General features: G+C 33.1%; 1 protein-coding gene across 2 annotated transcripts in view; it reads left to right on the forward strand.

The window, feature by feature from the left end:
- AGPS (alkylglycerone phosphate synthase) overlaps window positions 1-20,980 on the forward strand; it is a 151,598-nt gene that overhangs the window by 77,159 nt on the left and 53,459 nt on the right. For both annotated transcript variants that reach the window (XR_011967704.1, XM_072612420.1), the window contains exons 11-13: window positions 3,472-3,599; window positions 15,485-15,536; window positions 19,218-19,294. Coding sequence is in view for 1 of the 2 variants with exons in the window: in XM_072612420.1 (XP_072468521.1) it covers window positions 3,472-3,599; window positions 15,485-15,536; window positions 19,218-19,294 (257 nt within the window). In the remaining variant the exon portion in view is untranslated. The remainder of the gene's footprint in view (window positions 1-3,471; window positions 3,600-15,484; window positions 15,537-19,217; window positions 19,295-20,980) is intronic.

Here is a 20,980-nt window from a genome sequence, read left to right on the forward strand (position 1 = left end):
AGATAAGTAAATCTAAATATATACACAGTAATAATATAAACTAAAAAGTAGTTTCAGGAGAGAAAGAACACTAAAAACTGGGAGAAAGGGAGAGAAGCAGCAGTGAGACCAGTTAGGCCCTTTTGAGAAATACTAGAAGATAAGTATGACTCCCGGAGTCTGTAGCATGCGTAGTGGCCACATTCGAGTAAAACTGTCTGAGCAGATGGTCTTAAACTAGGTTGAGAGTAACTGACAGGCCTCAGACCCACCTGTGAGTTAGGGGGATGTCTACCCACACATGTGATCACTTTCCCTGGCAGATTGGGTGGATGTGAACAGTTTGTTCCAACAGCCATGAAGGCAAGCTGAAGAAGGCTCTATGGAATGCCTAGAGTTTGGTCAGATATCAGAGATGCTAAAGTCATCCACTGCCTCTCAGGCCAAGACTAGTTGTCCTGACTTTTGTCTTCTTACTGGACTTTAATGACTCTGGGAGAAGAGTGAGGCTGATGACTTTGCACAGCTCTGCTTCACTTGAACTTTGGTTGAACTTCATTTCAATTCACTTGCAAGTCAATATATCATCCTGTGTTGTCATTGGTCCTCTTTGAAAACAAAGGACAAGCAACCTTTTTTGCTAGATAGCTAGGGGTGATGGCAGGATTAAATGAAAGTTTGTTAGTAATGGGGGAGGTCTGAGTATCTTTGTCAAAGGCTAGAAGAAATCAGGAGATAGAGGGGGAATAAAACTGGAAGAGTGATGAAATGAAAGGCTTGAGTGTTCAAAGAAATAGCAACATGTATATTGAAATTCCCAACTATTAGAACAGGATTTTGGATTGAGAGATGCCATGAGCCAGATACTAAACTCCTTGGAAAAAAAGTAGAGAAAATGACCTAGAATTTGGTAGGGGACTGCAGCAAGGATTTGAAATTGGTAAAAAAGAAACAAAAAAAACTCCGTGAAGGTAGACAGACTGTTCAGTGATGATGAAAAGGTATAATCTGGAAATGAGAGTAAAGAACAAGAAACATACTTTTTTTTCCCCTTTCAGACGTAACACTGCAGAATACATAAATGAAGGAGGATCTACTACTTGAGAGGGTGATCTGGGATTCATTATCCTCTGGGGAGAACCAATTTTTTTGTTAGAGCAAGAAGACAGAATGAGTGGCAAGTTAAAGAGATTAAGAAATGAAATTTGTTAATAACACAGCAGGGGGTTTCCAGAGAAATGGGAAAACAGAAGAAGATACTGAATTTGGAAGGGTTGGATCCACGCTAGAGGTGAATGAAAATATAGGGAGAAATAGGATTTTTTCTCCTCAGTAGATATTAAGACACAAGGACCAGGGAAATAAAAGCTGAAAAATTGCTTTTTATTACACGGAGATTCAGTTATTCAACAGCATTTGTTAAGACCCTCCTCTGTACCAGATATTAAAGACAAAAATGAAATATTCTCTAAACTCAGGGAGGGAGATTGTGTGTGTATGTGTACAAAACAGAATGGTGGCAGTATGTACTAGCAGCTGTGGAGAATAGTAAAGGATTCATACAGAAGTTGGCATTTGGACTAAAACCTGAGGGAAATGAGGGATTCTCGGAGTCCTGGAGGTAAGTTCATGAGAGTATGTTCCCAACAGAGTACAGAGACAGGAGGAATGGTACAAAGGTGAGATTGATTAGACTAGAGTATGTGAAGAGGAGCAAGCAATGTGTAACAGAGTTAGAAAAGTAGATTGGGGACAGAGTGTGAAAGGCTTTAAATGACAAACAGGAATTTATTTTTACTCCTAGAAGAAATAGTTTACTGAAAAGTGTAGTGACATAGTCAGACTTATACTTTAGAAAAATCATTTTGGCAACTGTCTAGAAAAAGAATTGGAATGGGAAAACACTTGAAGAAGACAGATCAATTAGGAAGCTATCGCAATTGTCTGGGCAAGAAGTGAGGAGGGCTTGAACTAAGTAGTTTGTTGCATGGGTGGAGAGAAGGGGGTGGGTGTGAGGCATGCTGTAGTATTAGAAATAAAATATTGTCAACTGATTGAGTATATGTGGAGTGTTTTAGACATTCTGAGTTTGAGGTGCCTATGAGACATCAGTTCATGGAGCTCAGGAGAAGGACCTTGGTTAAATGTATAGCTCTGCAGTCATCTCTGTAAAATGCTAATTAAACCCATGGGACTGATGAAGTCACCAAGTAGGCATGTTCAGAGGGAGCAGAGGGAGAAGGAAGAGAGGGACATAAGACAGAACCCTGTGACTTACATCATAGAGGATGTGATGTGAATGGTAATTCAACTAAGGAGGTTTAGGAGTGGCCATATAGGTAAGAGACACACCAAGAAGGCAGTATTATTAAATCCACGATGAAGAACTATCCAGGAGAAGATAATGGTTAAAAGAATCACATATGTCATAGAGGTTAAGAAGATTGAGGACTGAGAGTAGATTTGGAAAGTGAGATCATTGGACATTGTGGAGAGAGCAGTTTCAGTTGAATGACAAAATTATTAAAAGCTGTGTTAGAGAGTGTTGAGAAGGAAATGAGAGATGGGCTGCCTTGCTGCATTGAGGGCTCAGTTAGAATTGGATAACAAATGTGTAATTAACCCATTTGGCAAGGTTACCTGATTTTTTTCCCAGCACTGTAAAGTAGCAAGAGAATAGAAGAATGATCCTAGAATGTACCTAGGGGTCAGAGGGAGCCACTGAGTAGGATGGTCTTTGGCTTTTCTGTGTATGAATAATCAGATAAAGTGTGGATAGACATATTCCCTATCAATTCTGCTCTGAATTTTGTCCCTTTCCACGAACTCTGCCATTGTGTGTGTGTGTGTGTGTGTGTGTGTGTGTGTGTGTGTGTATGTGCATGCATGCTCATCTCCATCCACTCATAGGTATAAAAATGTGTAGTTTTCTCAAATAAATCTGTAAAACTTTCTCCTCATTTCTCCTTACCTTTTATGCTTCATGATGGTAGACTCTTAATGAATTTCATATGCATAAAACATTTTGATGTTTTGATGTAGGCTTCAAGTTAGGGAGATGAGTACAAGTTTTGACTTTCACACATAATAGTTTTATGATCACTAGCAATTCACGTAATTTCTTGATGTTTTAGGAAATCCTCTGAGACTGTACTTTGCTTCTGCTGATAACAGTTGCTGATTTGTGTTAGGAATCTCCTATACCTGCCACTTAACGGAAAAAAAAGTGACAGTTATTCTGAATGAAAGTAATGGTGAAAGTTTTAAAAACTGCATGCATACATACTAAAATATGTGTGTGTGCAATATACACATATAAGCACACTGGATATGTTACTAAAGGTTATAGAACATTATGGGAACTACTTATTTTACGTGATTTGTTTATATGTTTAATTATTTTTTTCCTTTAGATAAAAAAGATTTTTTAAAGAAATTTGATATAAAAAGTGGCATGATGATTGATTGAATACTACCCTTACTTCTTCTTAGGAACTCTTGGTGTGGTTACAGAAGCTACAATAAAAATCAGACCTGTCCCTGAATACCAAAAGTATGGCTCAGTAGCCTTCCCTAATTTTGAGCAAGGAGTAGCCTGCTTAAGAGAAATTGCTAAACAGGTAAAATATTCTTCTTCAGTTCTGCTACATTTTTGTGATAGAAAATTATGTATAACTTTTACATTTTGAAACTAAGTAATATTTTAATAACATTTTTACTTTGTGGTGTACTTTTCTGTGATCTAAGTTCATTGTGGAACTTTTTTCCTCACATCTCTTACTGTTTACTTGCTAACTTTTTGTAATTGTGAATTATTTTTTAAGTTAAAGAATGCTGCATTATTTTAAGACAATAGAATTAACAATATTTTTATCTTTAAATTAATCAGTTTTGTTTGGAAATCATTTTCCGTATGTTCTTTTAAAAATAACTTGATATTTTTTAGTTTTTACCCTAGATTTCTCTTTTTATTCCTTTGTCTCCTTAAGAGACATCCCTTATAACAAAGAATTTTTTAAAAAGGAAAACAAGAGAAGAAAAAGAAACAAAACCAATCAACTGATTGAAAAAAATTTGACATATTGTTCTTCACTCAGTGCAAAAGAGGAGAGTCAAGCTCATTTTTTACATCGTAACATTTAGTTTCTGTTTTTTTACGTTATATTCATTGTATATATTATTTTTCAGAATCTGCTTATGCTATATCAGCTTATGTAAATCTTTCTGTGCTTCTTAGTATTCGTCATGCTTGTTATTATAGTAATGTTCTGTCACATTCATGTGCCACAGTTTATTTAAACCTTCCCAAATTGATGAACATGTACTTTTTTTCCAGTTTTTTGTTGCCACAGAAAGTACTGCTGTAAATATTTTGGTATGTGTGGAGTCTTTCTATTTTTGTGAGTGATTGGCCTACCAGGTGAAATCTCTGGGTCAAAGAATATGGATTTTTTAATCAGTTTATTTGCATAATTCCAGATTTCTTTCCAGAAAAGTTTAAACAGTTTACAGCTCCACCAACAATGCATTAATATGCTTATTTCTCCACAATTTCTCTAACACTGACTTTCTCTAATTTGTTATCTTTGTCAGTTTGTTGGCTGAAATAAAACATCAGAGTTGCTGTTATTGGCATTTCTCCCATTATTAATGATTTGCAATATTTTTAAAAATATAGTTGTTAGTAGTTTACAATTCTCTTTTTGAGAACTCTTGTTTCTTGTTCGCTGACTTTTCGTCTTAACATATTTTTGTAAACAAAACCCTTAAGAGATATTTGATACTAAGATCTCCCCTGCCACACAGGAGTTTCCCTTCTTACCATAGATGCATTAATTATGCTTGTGTAAAAAACATTCAATTTCATGTCAGAATACTCTTTTACCTTTCACAGCTATGGGTAGGAAGTAAATTCTTAAGCAAACAATGGATAGAAATAAATAGATAATTTTCATTATTCTTCATGGAATCATTTGTTTTTCTCAAGCAAGAGACTTGTTTAGCTACCAAATATTACCTGCAGAAGACCCAAAATTTTTGTTTTTGGTAACCTAACAAAAATGGATAGATGAAAGATTTAGAAGTACAAAGATAACAATTCTTCTCCTAGCATCATCTTAAACTAGTACTGAGCTTCTAAGATTAAAAAAATACATCATTTCTGCTTCTGATGTCTGTTGTATATTTTATCTAAGTATATTTTAAGCCATCTTTAATTGAATGTGTCCTGAGAAGATATTCAATAAATTCTTGTTAACCAACAAGTAGGAAGAAACAGAATGAAAATGGGTAGATAAGGGTGGTTTGAGAAGAGGAATGAATTTGTTCTGATATTTGGAAAAATCTAAGATTTTAAGGAAATATAGCCTTTTAATTTTATTAAAATGGTATTGAGAAGTACAAAGTTACTGTAAGAGGGGTGACTTGAGGTAATAAATAGCACTGAAAATTAAGAAATTTTTATACAAAATGTCAAAGCAAGAGTTTTACTGAATTCTCCATTGATCGTGGATTTGGACAGAAACTTAACCACTAAAATTAAATTCCAATAAATTTTTTTTTTACATTTTGTTCTTATTTCGCTTAATTTCTGAATATATCTGTTCTCCTTCCTCAATCCACTGATACATCCCTTATAATAAAGAATAAAAAGAGGAAAGGAGGGAACATTGACTTCAACTAACCAATATATCATCAAAGTCAAAATCTACTTTACAAAGACCTATGCTTCATTTCAATCATACTTATTGATACAGGATGCAGATGAAAGTAACCAAATGCATTCTGACTATGCTTCTAAAAGTTGTTCGTTTCATCATCCTTAGTTTTACCAGTCTGGTAGTCTTACAGCTCCACTGGCTCGTTTGTGTGAGGGAGAGGTTCAGATATTTTAACATGTGCATACTGATCACCCCCAAGATGTACCTTTACAAAATACATGGTCCCCGCAACCGTTTAGTTTCTGTACTTTACAACCTCAAAGCAGTCATATTTTCTATTGCTCTTTTTTTCATACTGTGGCTTTACCTTATTCACTATCTTCTGAATTTCTAGAGTTACACGTTTAGTTTCACCTATGCCTCCAAGTATCATTTTGGTAGTGGTTGGTTTGCAGAAAGAGAAGCTGGAACTGAAATGATGAAATGATCCCAGTAAATTTTGCTAGAAAAAATGCATGTAAAAGAAGTAGACAACCTCAGCATGAAAGATCACATAGTCATATAATAATAATTACTATTCCTAATGTTCCTGTTATGTTCCTATATTCCTATATCGTTCCTATTATTGCCATGCACTTTACTGAGTGCTGGAGATAGAGAGAAAGTTAAAAGAAAGTCCCTGCTTTCAAGGAGCTCAGTCTAATAGGAAAGACAACATCTAAACAACTACTTAAAAACAAACTGTATACGGGATAAATTGGAGATAACTAATAAAGAGAAAGTACTAGATTTAAGGGGAATTGGGAAAGGCTACTTATAGAAGGTAGGATGTTAGCTGGGACTTTGAGGAAGTCAGGAAAGCCAGGAGCTGGAGATTAGGAAAGAAACCATTCCAAGCATCATGGACAACCACTGAAAAGAAACTCTAGCATAATTTGACATTTTGCAAGGGAGATTTGGGGTAACTTAACAATTAGAAGGACATTAAATGAATTTTACATTATAGGAAGTGTATATATTATTTTAATCTCATCTTTTTTTTTTTTAAGACAAATACACCTAAAGTTTTACAGGTCCTAATAATTATAGTCTTGCATAAATTATGAGAGCTTTCTCCCAAAATGGATTTGACAAGAGTTCAAATGGAAAATCGCCTTACTGGTCGGCCTACCTCTAGTGTCTCCCTACTCCAATCCGTAATCTATTCAGCTGTCAAAGTGATTTTCCTAAAGCATAGATCAACCATGTTATCTGTGCACTCGTTCCTATTTTACAAACAAGACCCTCCATTTCTGGATTCTAGGCATTTTCTCTGGTTGTCCTCCATCCTAGGAATGTTCTTCTTTCTTATCTCTGCCTCCTGACTTCCATCAAGTCCCAACTAAAATCCCACTGTCTACAGGAAGCCTTTCCCAGTTCCTCTTAATTCTATTGTTTTTCCTCTCTTAATTCTTTCCTATTTATTCTCTTGTTTGTGTTTACTTTATTGCGCCTATTACTTTGTGAGCTCCTTGAGAGCAGAGACAGTCTGTTGCCTTTCTTTGTATCTCCTGTGCTTAGCTCAGTGCCTGAGACATAGTAGACACTTTTTTAAACAAGTATTTATGGAGTGACTTGCTGAGCGACTGAGATGGCAAAGGTTTTTTAGTGGGTGTTTTAGTAATTGGATCAAATCCCAAAACATTGTATTGCCTCTTTAATGAAATTCATAATCTTTAAAAAGGTCTAACCTAATTACCCACCCAGGAAAAAACAAGTAGGTGAAGAATTCTAGTTGTCTAGAGTAAGGTATTAAGTTGATACCATTGGACAAATAACGTAGATAGAAAATTCAGTGGTAGAAAGAAAACCTAAAAGTTCAGCTTTTTTAGAGTAGCACAGCAATTTTAAAGATTTCAAATTTCTTCTTGAAACAAATCATTTTAACATTGTATTTTTCCATTGTTACTATATAACTGAAAAAGTCTCTGATGAATCAAAATTGTGAGTCATCCAGAAGCAATGGAAAAGTACTTAAAAGGCATATATGTAGGTTGAGGCATGTCACCAACAACCAATTATTACATATAAAAATTGATGTAAAAGATACAGTCACAAAGATGCATGATATGAAGATTATAGACAGGCCATGTGCTGTATTGGTTATCTATATAGTGCCAAAGAGACCTAGAGGAAGGCTCTGAGCATGTTCAGTGGACTGGATGTCCTTATTTCATTAAAAGTAATACTGCTTAATATGCTGTATGCCATTAACTCTCTCAAAATATCACTGTAAAATATATTGAGTATATTACCCTGTTTTCATTATAGGCCACAAGAGAAAAGACCACATGTTTAATTCAGACATGTTTTAACTGACTATAAGTTTCATGTTCACACATATTTAAAAGACCACATTATTCAATATAAGATATGTCTGTATAACATGTAATAATAAATATATGCATTTGTTCATAACTTTACAGGATGTATATCTTTCCTCCTGGGTTATGGCTCAGAATTGGAAATCATCCTTAGTGTTAGTACTGTTAGATAGAAAAATAGTAAATTATAAGGTATTAGGCCTTAATCATTCAATCTGGGATTTAGAATTTCAATTGATTGCAAAAGAATTAAGATCAATTAAAATAGATGGCACATGGTTTATAATTGTGCCAAATTCCTGATTGAATAATGACTTGGCTGCTTGTAATCCTTCACTGTCATTTCTTAACACTTCCATTTTGTGATACTTTTTGCACTCAAGTTGCACTGGAAATGGCAACCTATATTTTGGATGAGTATCTCTTAGGAAGAAGAATGCATTTTTCACAAATAGCAAAGTGTACATCTTCATCACTAAAGGAATTATATTAAGAAACTTTTTGCTGATTGCAGAAGAATTCTACTTAAATTCTTTCTTCTCTGCATGAGGAAATAGCCTCTTTCAATACCCTACTGCCTATGAGGAGGCAGAAAGGAATATGCAGTAGAAGATTAATGTGATTATATCTGATAAATGGCAGTCCAGTACAATGACCAACTTTGCTCAAGTAGATTGGTAAGTGATTGATTCTTAAGGCTTTTCTTTCTTAGGAAATGCCTATATCCCCTCCCGTTCTTGTCTTCCTCCCACTTCCCACACGAAAGTAATTATGACAGTTATTTAGGTATTCACCATCTAATCCTATTACCAGGCATAATGTTTTATAACTTTCTCATTCCATTGACTTTTATTATGATGGTAGTGATGTGCCTTTTGGATTTTTTTTGTTTGTTTTTGTTCTTTAAGAATAGAAAAAAATTTTTATCGGGTAGAGAAGGTTTAATTTTTTTAGTCTATAAACAAAACTAGCAAATTGGGCTATGAATTATTAGAGGAGACCATTTCAGTGAATATAAAGTATTTATGTGCTATATGTTACTGTTTATATTCTTTATTTGCAAATTCTCGAGATTCTAATATTCATAGAACTAAAAGATTATTTTTCTACATACAACTAAATTATACATAAAATGAAATAAACTAAATTATTAGAAAATGTAATAAGTTTTTAGAAATCATTGTTAGAATATAAATTATAAGAATATATAAAATTAAATTATTAGAGCCATTATTAGAATAAATTTCTTAGTTTTAGAATATATAAAACTAAATCATTAGAACCATTAACCTCTAAAGAAACTTTTGTATACCCTTAGTTGTGCCAGATTGGGACTTTGGTATCTACTGTGAACTTCACAGTTTCAAATAACTTTTTACTTAATTAAGTTTTTCATTTAGTAAGCATGGCTAGAACGTCAGCCTTAGAGCCAGGATAGCCTGGGACCAAGTTATGCCTCTGGCACACAATGGTTTTGTGACTGTGGGTAAGTCACTTAGTCTCTCAGTACTCTGGGAAATTGACTCTACCGTACGAAGGAACTGTAAATCTGTAGCATGGAAAGAATTCCCACATCAGGAGTTCCCTAAGTTTTCATAGGTGTGGACTCCCCAAACTGTCCCCTTCCCTTGCCCTGCCACAAACTAAATTAAACAGGAAAGCTTAACATTAGGATTTGTAGAAGTAGAAGTAGATTGTTTTTTTCACTAAAAAAAAAAAAACAATGCATGGAACTTTACACTGGAATTCACTTAGATGTAGAGGAATGTGAACTCACTGATTCCTTCCTTCTTTCCTTCCTTCCTTCCTTCCTTCCTTCCTTCCTTCCTTCCTTCCTTCCTTCCTTCCTTCCTTCCTTCCTTCCTTCCTTCCTTCCTTCCTTCCTTCCTTCCTTCCTCCCTCCCTTCCTCCCTCCCTCCCTTCCTTTCTTCCTCCCTCCCAGTATTGCCAGTATCCCTGGCTTACTGGAGAAAAGTTAAAGTTAAATCCTTTGTTAGGACATTTAATTCTATATTAGGCAAAGTAAAAAATTTTGGAAGCAGTTAACTTTTTACAGGGACAGAGATTTAGAGTTGGTGTAAAATTTTCTCTACCCTTTTTGTCTAAAGCAGACGTATTGTCTAGCTCAAAAATTAACTTAGCTGTATGTCTATTTGCTATATTAGTATTATATTCATTACCTATATGTTCTGTTGATGCCTCTTATTTTTATGAACTGTACCCAACAACATGCCAAGCTTTTGACTATGAGGTGCTTATTTATGCAACTTTAGTTTTATGAGAGCTAATCAACTCTATATAACATTCCACTTTTCATTAGGAGGAAAATATTTTAGTCATTTTCCTTCCACTCTAGATTACTTTGGTCATATAAGTCTTTTTGTGAAGAGAATTTCTTTTTCAAACTATTTGAAAACAAATTCAAACTATTTAGAACTTTTTCAAGCTTTTTCAAACTGTTTGAAGGTAGGTAGGGAACTCAACCATTGAAAGAAGACTTCTGTTTTTGTTATTATTGTTGATCTTGTAAGGTAAGGTGGCACTTGAAAAATGAATTTAATATAGTTAGAGATACTGATAGCCCTAGATGCACCATAGGGTTTATTATTACAAATCTAGATTTTTAACTTTAAAAATCAGTGGCAACAGTAGCAATTTGTTAGCAAGAGGAGCTCATGGTCACTATATAATCATTTTTTTCCATCAGAAAATTCAGGTGTCTCATATCATTAAAGTAGGAGAAATACTCTTACATTGACTTTACAAGATATACTTAAGGATATTCATTTTTGAATTATTTTAAAACTCAGTATTATCTGACAGTATGTTATCAATTCTGTCCAAGTTAAGTGGACCTGGTTCCTGCCCACTAGGAGATTATAATTTAAATTACTTATTGTTACCACTAATTTTTGTAAGTATATGCTTAAATTATGTTACTTGAGTAACCAAACTGATATTTTCACAGAAAGATTGCAGGTTCCCTTCCTCTCTCCCCAGTCTGTTCTATCCCAAGTAGCAATCTCTCATCCTTGTTCTGCTTGAGGATAATGTACATGGTCCAATTCTGATTCTCTTCTAAATAGTTGAGGAGCAGAAATTGAGATTAACTGACTTTTGTTAATCATTTTTCCACTATCTTCAGATGTTTAGTAATAAAGTATATAATTGTTGGGAAAATTTTTTGTTGATGATTTTTTTGTTGAGATTGACCCATACCTTTGTTATTTGTTATAAAATGTCAATTCTGAGTCCTAAAAATATTAAAAAATGATTTTCTATTTTTCTGGCACTCTAAGTCAGCCTCTTAGCTTTGCTGTCTTGAAAAGGGCTATAAGAAGACACTAGCAATTTTATATGGTTAAATTAATGTTCAGTTTTTAGGAGGCTAATACAAATCTATTTATGCTTCTTTTGTTTAGAAGAAAAATGCAAATGTTAACCTTTTAGCATTTATTGTTACCACATTTTCCATAACTTTCTACTGATCATTTAAGTATGCAGTACAAATTGATAATGGTAAAGTGACTCTGTGAAGGTCTCATTTCTATTAAACTAGAAAAAAAGTTGTTATCATTTAGTACACAGATTGGGCATAAGCTTGTTTTGTTTGACTGTTCCAGATTCCCTGAAGTTCTGTTATTATGTCAGGTCCTTTTTCCTTCAAACAATTAAAAAAAATGGGTTCAACCTTTCAAGGTGATTCTACAGACCTACCAGCAGAGGTCACTTAAAGCAAATAACTGATTTTTTTTAATTTTCATCTCTGTTATATTTCTGACCTTGCTTGAGTGAAGAGTGTTAGATTGAATTTAGAGCATCAGTTAGTATTTTTGCTGTTTTTAATTTTGAAGAAAAAAATTTTTTGCTGGGTTTTCTGTCAGGATGACCAAAACACTACTTAATTAACCTTGTCTATAAAGTTAATATCAAAACCCAAACCTCTAAGTGGAGGGGAAAAAAACCCACATGATAAAAAGGATCATCAAGTTGTTAAGCACATTTATAGTAAAATGGTTTTCCTTTACTTTTCTCATCTTTGGAGCCATATTTACTGTTTCCTATTTGAGATACATCAAAAGGATAAAAAAGCCTGAGCAGAGCAAGAGGATAAGAGATTAGGAAAGAGTTATTTTGGATTTCTAGATATGAAATGTATTACTAATATAAAAGGTGCTTTACTAGGCTATTTATCACCAGTTTTGTTTTTTAATGAAAAATAATTTTAATACCATTGAAATCATTATACACATTGGATTTTGACTGGCATGCATTACCTAATTTATTTATTACAATGGCTAGGTTTTGTTTTTAGGTATTGAGATGATATTTAAATAACTAGATGGAGAGAAAACTTATTTTCCTTTGGTATTTGGGAAACTGGTCTGAGTGTTACTTTATCCAGCCTGAAGTATATAATATATCTTTGTACTTGCTTTGGGATTTGTAACTTGGAATGAACACTAAAATTTGAATCCCAAGTTCCCTAATTCAAAGTCCTGGATTATATATTTTGTAATCATATGCCAGTGGGCCACTTATACTACTTTGATCCCTTTGTTTCTTTATAGAAACCTAGTAATAATAACTTTTACAATACCTACTTGACAAGAACCTCAGGAATAGCAGTGCCCCCTAGAATACTAGTCCTACTCCCAGCCTGGTCTCCCCCTCCCCAACCCCCGCAACCATCATCCTGGCCAACAAACCCTATGGTAGAAGGCAGTGTATGCTTAGTCCTCCACTACCGCTTTGACCATCATACCCCCTGTAATTTTGATAGTGATAACCCAGGGCCCTGAGTTCAAGAGATATGGGAATTGAATAACTCTGGTGTTAGCCCAGCCCTCATAGCATCATTTACGAAATTAATCCTATAAAGATGTGACTGGATAACTGCTTTTACTGGGACTATAGGCCTATGCTTCCTCTTCAGCCACAGCTGTGGTAGGCCCAGAAAGGAAATTCTCAACACCAAAGTCCTGGGCATTGTCAAATGGTACAATTTCAGAACAGATATATTTTTTGCAATTGAAATGATATTGAAAAAGATACATGGCCATCTGCTTTATGTTTGCAACATAAGGATCCCTAGGCCTTTCCATCTGACATCACTGAAAAGAGCAGAAACTTTCCTTTCCTCAAGAGCAGAAACTGTCTTGCTTTTTTCTGTTTTTATCCCTACTACTTGGCATGGTGCTTAATAAATATTTTTTATTCATTCATTAGAATGTGGAAAGTATGCTTCATAAGCTGTAAATATGTCAAATGATCAATTATCATCATCATCAATAATAGAGTTAAACCAAAATTTTTTTTCTTTATCCACTTATGTAACATAGAGGCAGCATAGTAAGTAGAGTGGTAAGCTTGGAGTCAGGGAGACCCAAATTTCAAATCTTCTGGCACTTAACACTAGAAAGACTGGGATTTAAGAATTGCTTCGAGGGCCAAAAACTGTATTAATTAATAACACTAATTTATTTTTTATCCATGAGGCAAAGAAAATAGAGATAGTAGCATGAAAATTTTTATTTCAAAGTAAAATTTTAATTTTCCATGTAATTATTTTTAAATTACAATTGTGCAGATGGGATAAATTGTAGTAAAATATCCAAAAAAAATTTATATGTCAATAGATAAAAGCCTGCTCCTTAATATCAGTGTGATTCTGGACAAGTTGTTCAACCTCTGTGATTTAGACAGTGTACAAGGACTTGTCTCTTAAGTCACAGAGGGGTGGTGATTTTAATGAAGGCTATTACCACTCTAAGAGTTTTCCCACTCCGAAAAAATTATAGTTCCTTAAGTATTTGCATATTTACCAACGTAGCTAAAACTTGATTGCTTAAAATTGTTAAAATATTAAATTTTTACTTTTCCTTTAAGGCATTACTCAGAACGTTATTGTATATGATATATGTACCAAATGCTTTATAATTAATTTTACTTTGAGATTTTTATTATGCATATAAAGGCAGCATGATACATTGGTAAGACAATTACAGTGGGAAATCCTGCTCAGTTCTCAGATTTTACACTGACCAGTTACATGATTTTGAGTCATTTAACTCTTTCTGAACCACAGTTTTCCTTGATGGATGATAAAATAGGTATAAAATAGGTATGATGATGTCTTAAAAGGGTTGTCCTGTGGAAAAGGGTCAAGTACTATGTGAGTAAAAGGTATTATTATGAATTTGTAAATTCCCTTTCTCTAGATCCATTGTGACTTTCTTTATATTGAATTAATTTTGGTATTTAGTGTGAAAAGTGAAGAAATAGATTCTGTAACATGTAAAATAACAATAAACTTTGCCATTTTGATTTTAAAGACTTGTAATTTCTGTGATGCATAATATTTCTAAGTATTGCTAATGGCAAGATGTGAATGTTTTCTTTTTCATGTTTTACAGTTAATGTATTTTTAAAAAATTATTAAGCCTAATGTTAATGACTGGCAAATGACCCTGCTTTAAATTATGAAAATGTGTAAAGTTATTTAGTGTTATAATTTTGTGACTTAAACATAGTTAATAACAATTTGGTTGCTTCAAAATTTTATGCAAAAGCTAAGAAGTTCGTTTGTAATGCAGTTCATTTTATTTCAGTGTAGAGAATTTAACTAACTTGGAGCTTGATGACTTGAGAACAACATGTTGGGTTTTTTAAAAAGTGTCTACCTGTTTTTCACCAGCACATGGAAATAATATATCATTTTATTAATATGTTGTGGGTTTTTTAGTTTTAGTTTGCTTTTGAAAACTGATAAATACTTTGTTGTCTCTGTCCCCCCAATTAAAAGATTTTTAAATTCTAGGAACTCTGTGTGGTTTTCCTGTTGAAATGAACTAAAGGGAATCTAAAAGGGGATTAATCATAGGTCATGTATTTCACATTATTAGTTCAAAATATGTAGAATATCATTTTATAATGGTATTTATTGCAGATAAATTTAAAAGAATTAAAATGTTCTACTTCACAAAAACTTCCAGTAACTCTCCTTATGTGTGCCAATGTTTTAGGAACAGTGTGTGCCAGATGACAGAAATTCAGTAGTGATTAAGTGTAATACTCTAGGAAACTTACTTAGTTTTTATTATGCTTGTCTCATGGTTTAATTTTAGAGTAATTTCCTTTAGGATTTTGCCTTGTGGACTATTTCTGTTTTATCTTAATAGCATTAGGCTAACCTTCTTGTTTAAAAAAATACAAAAAAAATGAGCCAACATACCTTCCCTCATTGGATAATTGATCCAGGTTTTCTTTTCTTTGATTTTGTCTTCCTGCCTTTCTTGCTTATATTTTTCATCATGCTTTATTTGACTTTGTACAAAATACTAGGAAACTTCTCTCATATTAGTGAAACTCTTGTTTACTTGACATAATACATTTGGACAAATACATTTCCTCTCTGGACAAATATTCTCTTTGAGTAGTGGACATTTTAAAATCCATTTTAGTGTCTTTCTCTTTGAACAGAGATGTGCTCCTGCATCAATTCGTCTCATGGACAATTTGCAGTTTCAGTTTGGTAAGTTAAGGAATAGTTGTTTGTCAACTTAGACATTCTTAAAATTCGCATGTCCCCTTTTTTGTTGTTTGTTTGTTTAAAAATGTTTTACAAAATTTCAGCCATCTGACCTCAGTTTTTTATTTCTATGATGTTTTTACAGGAAATGTTTAGTTTATTAAAATTTTAGCTTATTAGATCATACATTCTTTATAATTTCTGTAGAGCCAAATTTCTTAGCCTGAGGATAGATTTCTGTGAACTTGAATGGGAAAAAAAATTCAGCATTTCTTTCAGTTAGAAATGAAGGCAGCAAAATATTCTGAGAAAGGGTTCATACGATTCAACAGACTGACAAAAGGGTTCATGGTCAAAAAAGGTTAGTACCTGTACACTAAAGCAAATATGTTTATTAGAAATAGACCAAAACACTGAAAGACAGGATAAATCAATTCATTGTGTCATATGTAGAGGTATAATTTAGATGAATTCGTTGGGGAACGATCATAGGTGTAACAGATTGTATCTGTAGCTATTTGGACTAAAAGTTTAAAAAATTCTTCTAGCTACATACAAATGATTAATTCTTTGACTTATTCAATAATTTAGTAGCTGAAAGAAATTTAATTTCTACTTCACTTATCTGCATTTCATTTTTTTATGCATTATGCATATATAGGTAATGTATAACACAATAATATATAATGAGACTTTCTGAGTTGTGTACTGCAGTTCTCAGTATGAACTTTGCCAGATTCAGCACTGATTTTGTAAATAGAATCTCCATTCTAACACCTGTCATTAGATTTGTTAGTGAAAATGTTTTATATATATCTGTGTGTGTGTGTGATTTTAGTAGATTTTATGACAAAATGTACAATTTGATCCAAAACAAAAATTTACAATAAAACAAACCTGCCTTTTGAAAATTCTTAGGACAGAAAATGTTATATCATCCCAGGGAATCATGAAGTTAATGGCATTGAGAAATTTCTGAGCTACTTTTAGGATTGTTCAAGAGCAGTCACTATATTCTATTCCTATACATTTTATTAATTATTTGAGAGAATAAATAGACTTGCCACTTTTATTAGGTATGATTTCTTTTCTCAGTCATGTTGCATTCATTAAATTATTTTTTCACTACCATTTAAAATATCAGAGGCTTTCTGACTAGATTTTCTCTTCAGAAATAAAAATCCTTTCTTAGTATTGTGAATGTTCAGATAAAACTATAACTTTTTTATCAGTGCAAGAATATTCCAGTGCTCTGCAACAGTGTTCTTAAAATATTGCCTAGGGCACTGAGCTTGTCAGTGACTTGCCCAGGTTTGCATAACCAGTATCCAAAGCCAGTTTTCTTTCTATTAAGTTATACGCCTTCTCTGTGGATATGGTTTTGTTTGGGATTTGTTGGAAAGTACCTGTTTTGTCAAAACAGAATCATCAACAAAATCTTTCTAGATGAAGCTTAGTGCTGAACACTTCCATTTTTTCTGTACCGTACATTCCTTTGAAATTCGGGGAGCAGCAACTTGCATTTCCCATAACATTTATCTTTAGTAGTAATAGGATCTCATTTCCCCCTCAGTAACAAAACTATAAAGTCCAAAAAGGACAGTGAACCAACTTTGGGAGTACAAAATAAGCAATGACATGCCCAGTTTTTGTGGTATTTCTCAACCTTTTAGAAATATACCTGAGAACTTGTTGGGATTCATCTTAGGAACTCCCACCTGGACATCTTCTAATCTATTTATCCTCCAATCATGTCACATATGTGTGTGATTACTTACATAGGTGCTTTCATTTGCCTTATTGTCTACATCATAGTTTTTACCCTCTTGTCTTGTACCACAATTATAAACTAGCAAAGATGAGAGGAAATTGTGGATGACGTCTAGTGCAGACCTGAGCTAAATATAGGTATTCAATAAATATGTTGATACACTAACATATCAAAGTGTATAGATACTGTAATTAGGGAGTATTTCCTTTTGTTGACCAAATGAGATAAAACAGTATCTATAAAATGAGCATTCTTAAATTAGGCAACATCAATTTAGAAACAAATATTGCAATTAATATATTCTGATAAACAGTTGCTTTACCCATTAAAATACCAATAGACAGAAGTTAATCTCTCCCAAACATAGGTGTTGCTCTTGTAAGTTGTTTTTATTATCCTTTTGGAATAGAGGCTATGGATAGGAAATGTTTCCAAATCAAAGTTCCAGTTTAATGCTAAGTAAGTTTTTAAGTTCAGTCTCTGCCTTATGATGCCTATCAGGATATGTACTAGAAAAAAATTGAAGGTAATTTATTCCAAAGGAATATTAGTGTAAAAATTTTACTAAACAGAATTTCCCTTATTAATGATCCAGGAACTCAAAATATAATAAGAAACAGATATCTCTCTGCTGGCGTATTGTGGTCTCCCTCAGGGCTATGCCAGTGGAGCGCAAGCTTTGGCAGACCTAATAAAGTTGGAAAGGATTTGTGCGCCAGCTCCAGTAGAGGGTGTCTGAGAACTGGCTTAATTATTATCAGAAAGGTTCATCATCAGATTGATTGAAGGATAATAGATTATTTTTTTCTTTCAAAGACCAACGACTAACTGAAAGAAGGGTTTTATGATCTGTGTTGCTAGGGGAGTTACCTAAAATGGTGAAATCACGGGTCTTGATATGTTGAAGTATAAAAATTCACTTATTTATCACACAATATCATTATGTTGATCTTTTGATTTCACAAGATTTCTTATTGAAAATCAATAGAAATATATTAGATAAAGGAATTTCATTGATTTTATTTCAGACGACCAAGAGAAACAGTAATTTAATGCCAGTGTAAAAATATCGTTAATAAAAAGATTTTTAATCCATTGTTGCAAGGAACTTTTTGTAGTTTGGTAGAATGCTTCTGCTGGTTTTCTCTTTTCAGATTTTAAGGATTTAGGTTTTTTAAAGTAGTTCTAATAGGACTTAAAAATACCACATAAATGGTGCTCAACCTTTTTATGAATTGGGCTCATAGCATGAAGGCCAGATGCATAGTCCTTAAAATGGAGCAGTCATGGGAGTTTTTAGAAGTTGCTGCTAACAGAAAACAATGGAAAAACAGTAAAAGGCTTTCATCTCAATTAAGCTCAGTCCCGAGGCAAAGATGTTAATTTAACAGACTCTGAGACACCATTTATGCTATTCTGGCAATTTTAATTCTCCGCGTGTAATTAAAGAAGCAATTACTAGTTTTATGCCAAGAATTCTGCGTGAGTGGCATAACTGTTAAGAAAAAAACTCTAAACTAAACTTGATATTGACTCCATTTTTGGTTATTGATCTGAATGGTTTCTGAATAATTAAAAAAAATGAAACTAGTTACCATTGGCTGTTCTTAATGAAATAAAGTTGCTTATACTATGTCATTGAAAGATAACCCAACCTAGATTTAGTATTAATTACCTTTAGTTATATATCTTTTTTTTTTTTAATGTGAAAATGGGCCTTGGAAATATAAGATTTTTCTTATTTTCTTTTGATAAAGTATGTCAATTCCGTTGGGAATTTTTTTAACTCTCTAGTTCAAAAACATTAAAAAATATTTAGTAGACTCTGAAAGTTATATTTAATATTTTTGCTGTTTGAAAATCATAAGTTTTGCTATTGCTTTAAAGTGTACATCTCTTTCCCCCTACTTTAGGTCTTGCTCTTAAACCTCAGGTTTCCTCTATTTTTACATCATTTTTGGATGGATTGAAAAAATTTTACATCACAAAGGTATTTATTTTCTAAATTTAAAAAAATATCAATGCTATATATCTTAGAAATTCTTAAAAGCCCATAGAACCACTTTAAACCCTTATGGAAAATTATTTATGCTGTACAAGTGAAAATTTTATATTATTAAGCACAGGTCTGCTTTCTTGTTTTAAGTTTTTTTTCTTCAGAGAAAATACATTTACCTCCTTGTAACCTTTTTATGTTCTTTATTAATACACAATATTTATTTTGAGAATGGGAGTAGTGAAGGTACCCTAATATTAATTTTGGGGGTCACTTTTCTAGATTAGAAATAAATATACTGTCAGAAATTACTTTCTTTGTATAGTATTATTTAGGTGAGTAGGTCTTAAAATTTATGTTGGTTCAGATATTGTAGGGAGACAACATACCCTCATGATTTGTCTTAGACTAAGACAAGATAAACTAAGTAGCAAAATTCTGATACCTTCTGGTGATTATCCACATAATTTTTTTTTATCCTGTAGGAGGGATGATAATTCCAACCTGGTTTTGCTTCTTATCCAATATCATTTTATCTGGGGCAGTGGTAATCTTGCATAGTTGTGACTCATCAAAATTCCATATCCCTTCTACTGAAACTGAGTCAGAACATTTAATAGCTTAGGCAACAAATGTGCATTCTCTGTGCTTAATTTAGATAAAGCTTCTTTATATTATAACTTATTTGCCTCTATTTCATTATATTGTCAAGATGACATTAGCTGAAACTTGTATTTTAATTTGGCTGCAGTTATTAACATTAAAGTTTATCAGTAGCATGCAAAATAATTTGAATTTTCTATGGGATATGAGTATGGAAGAATTTTTGTTTTGTGCAGTCCTTTCTTGAAGTTGTCACTTACTTTGGGTAGTTGTCAAGATCTATCTGTCATTGGTCTTTTGATTTTTCCATGTAGCATCACTACATACCATCTGACAGGTATCTTATAAGAGAGGTTTCTTAGGTCCATCAGGGATCCTGGTAAGCAGGAAATTGCCATTGGAATTGCTTATTATATATGCTTTGCTGTTGAAGACTATTTATGAAATAGAGTAGTAATCAGGCCTGGTTCTGAGGAACAGTTGAAGACACAAGAACTTTTTTCTCTTAGCAGAAGGTGGTAGACTGTTGGCAGAATGGTGCAATATTCCCACGGAGTCACTGTGTCCATTGGCTGTGTTTAACTTTTTGTTTTTTTTGTTATAAGAGAGGGTTCAGTGTGGTGGAAAGAAAGGATAGGGATTATATTAGGAAATAACCAATCTAAAGACAAAAGGCTAAAAATTTTTTTTAGAAATAGAATTGTTGTTTACTTTAGGCTTAGTCTGAAATGGAACTTTTCCCTCTCTTTTTCATTAGCTATTTTGTTAGATATCTTACATGAACTCTCCATTAGGAAGTCCTTTGTTGTTTATTATAAGATTTTCTTCAATTACAGCCATAATATTTTGTTGTTACCAATTATAGCTATTATAATTAATTATTGACATTTCTTTGTTGGTTTTTGACATTACTAAAAAGTCTAATTTAACAAAATCCATACTTTGCCCCTAAAAACATTTATTATTGTTGTTTTTAATTCCTTCTTGTCTTTAATTCCTTCACTCCAAGTGTAATATAGTCTTTTGGTTACCAAGATTGTCAATTCAGAGGCTTCTGAAGAACCAGGACATTTTATT

Source organism: Notamacropus eugenii, chromosome 5, assembly GCF_028372415.1.
Source record: "Notamacropus eugenii isolate mMacEug1 chromosome 5, mMacEug1.pri_v2, whole genome shotgun sequence".
NCBI classification, from domain to species: domain Eukaryota; kingdom Metazoa; phylum Chordata; class Mammalia; order Diprotodontia; family Macropodidae; genus Notamacropus; species Notamacropus eugenii.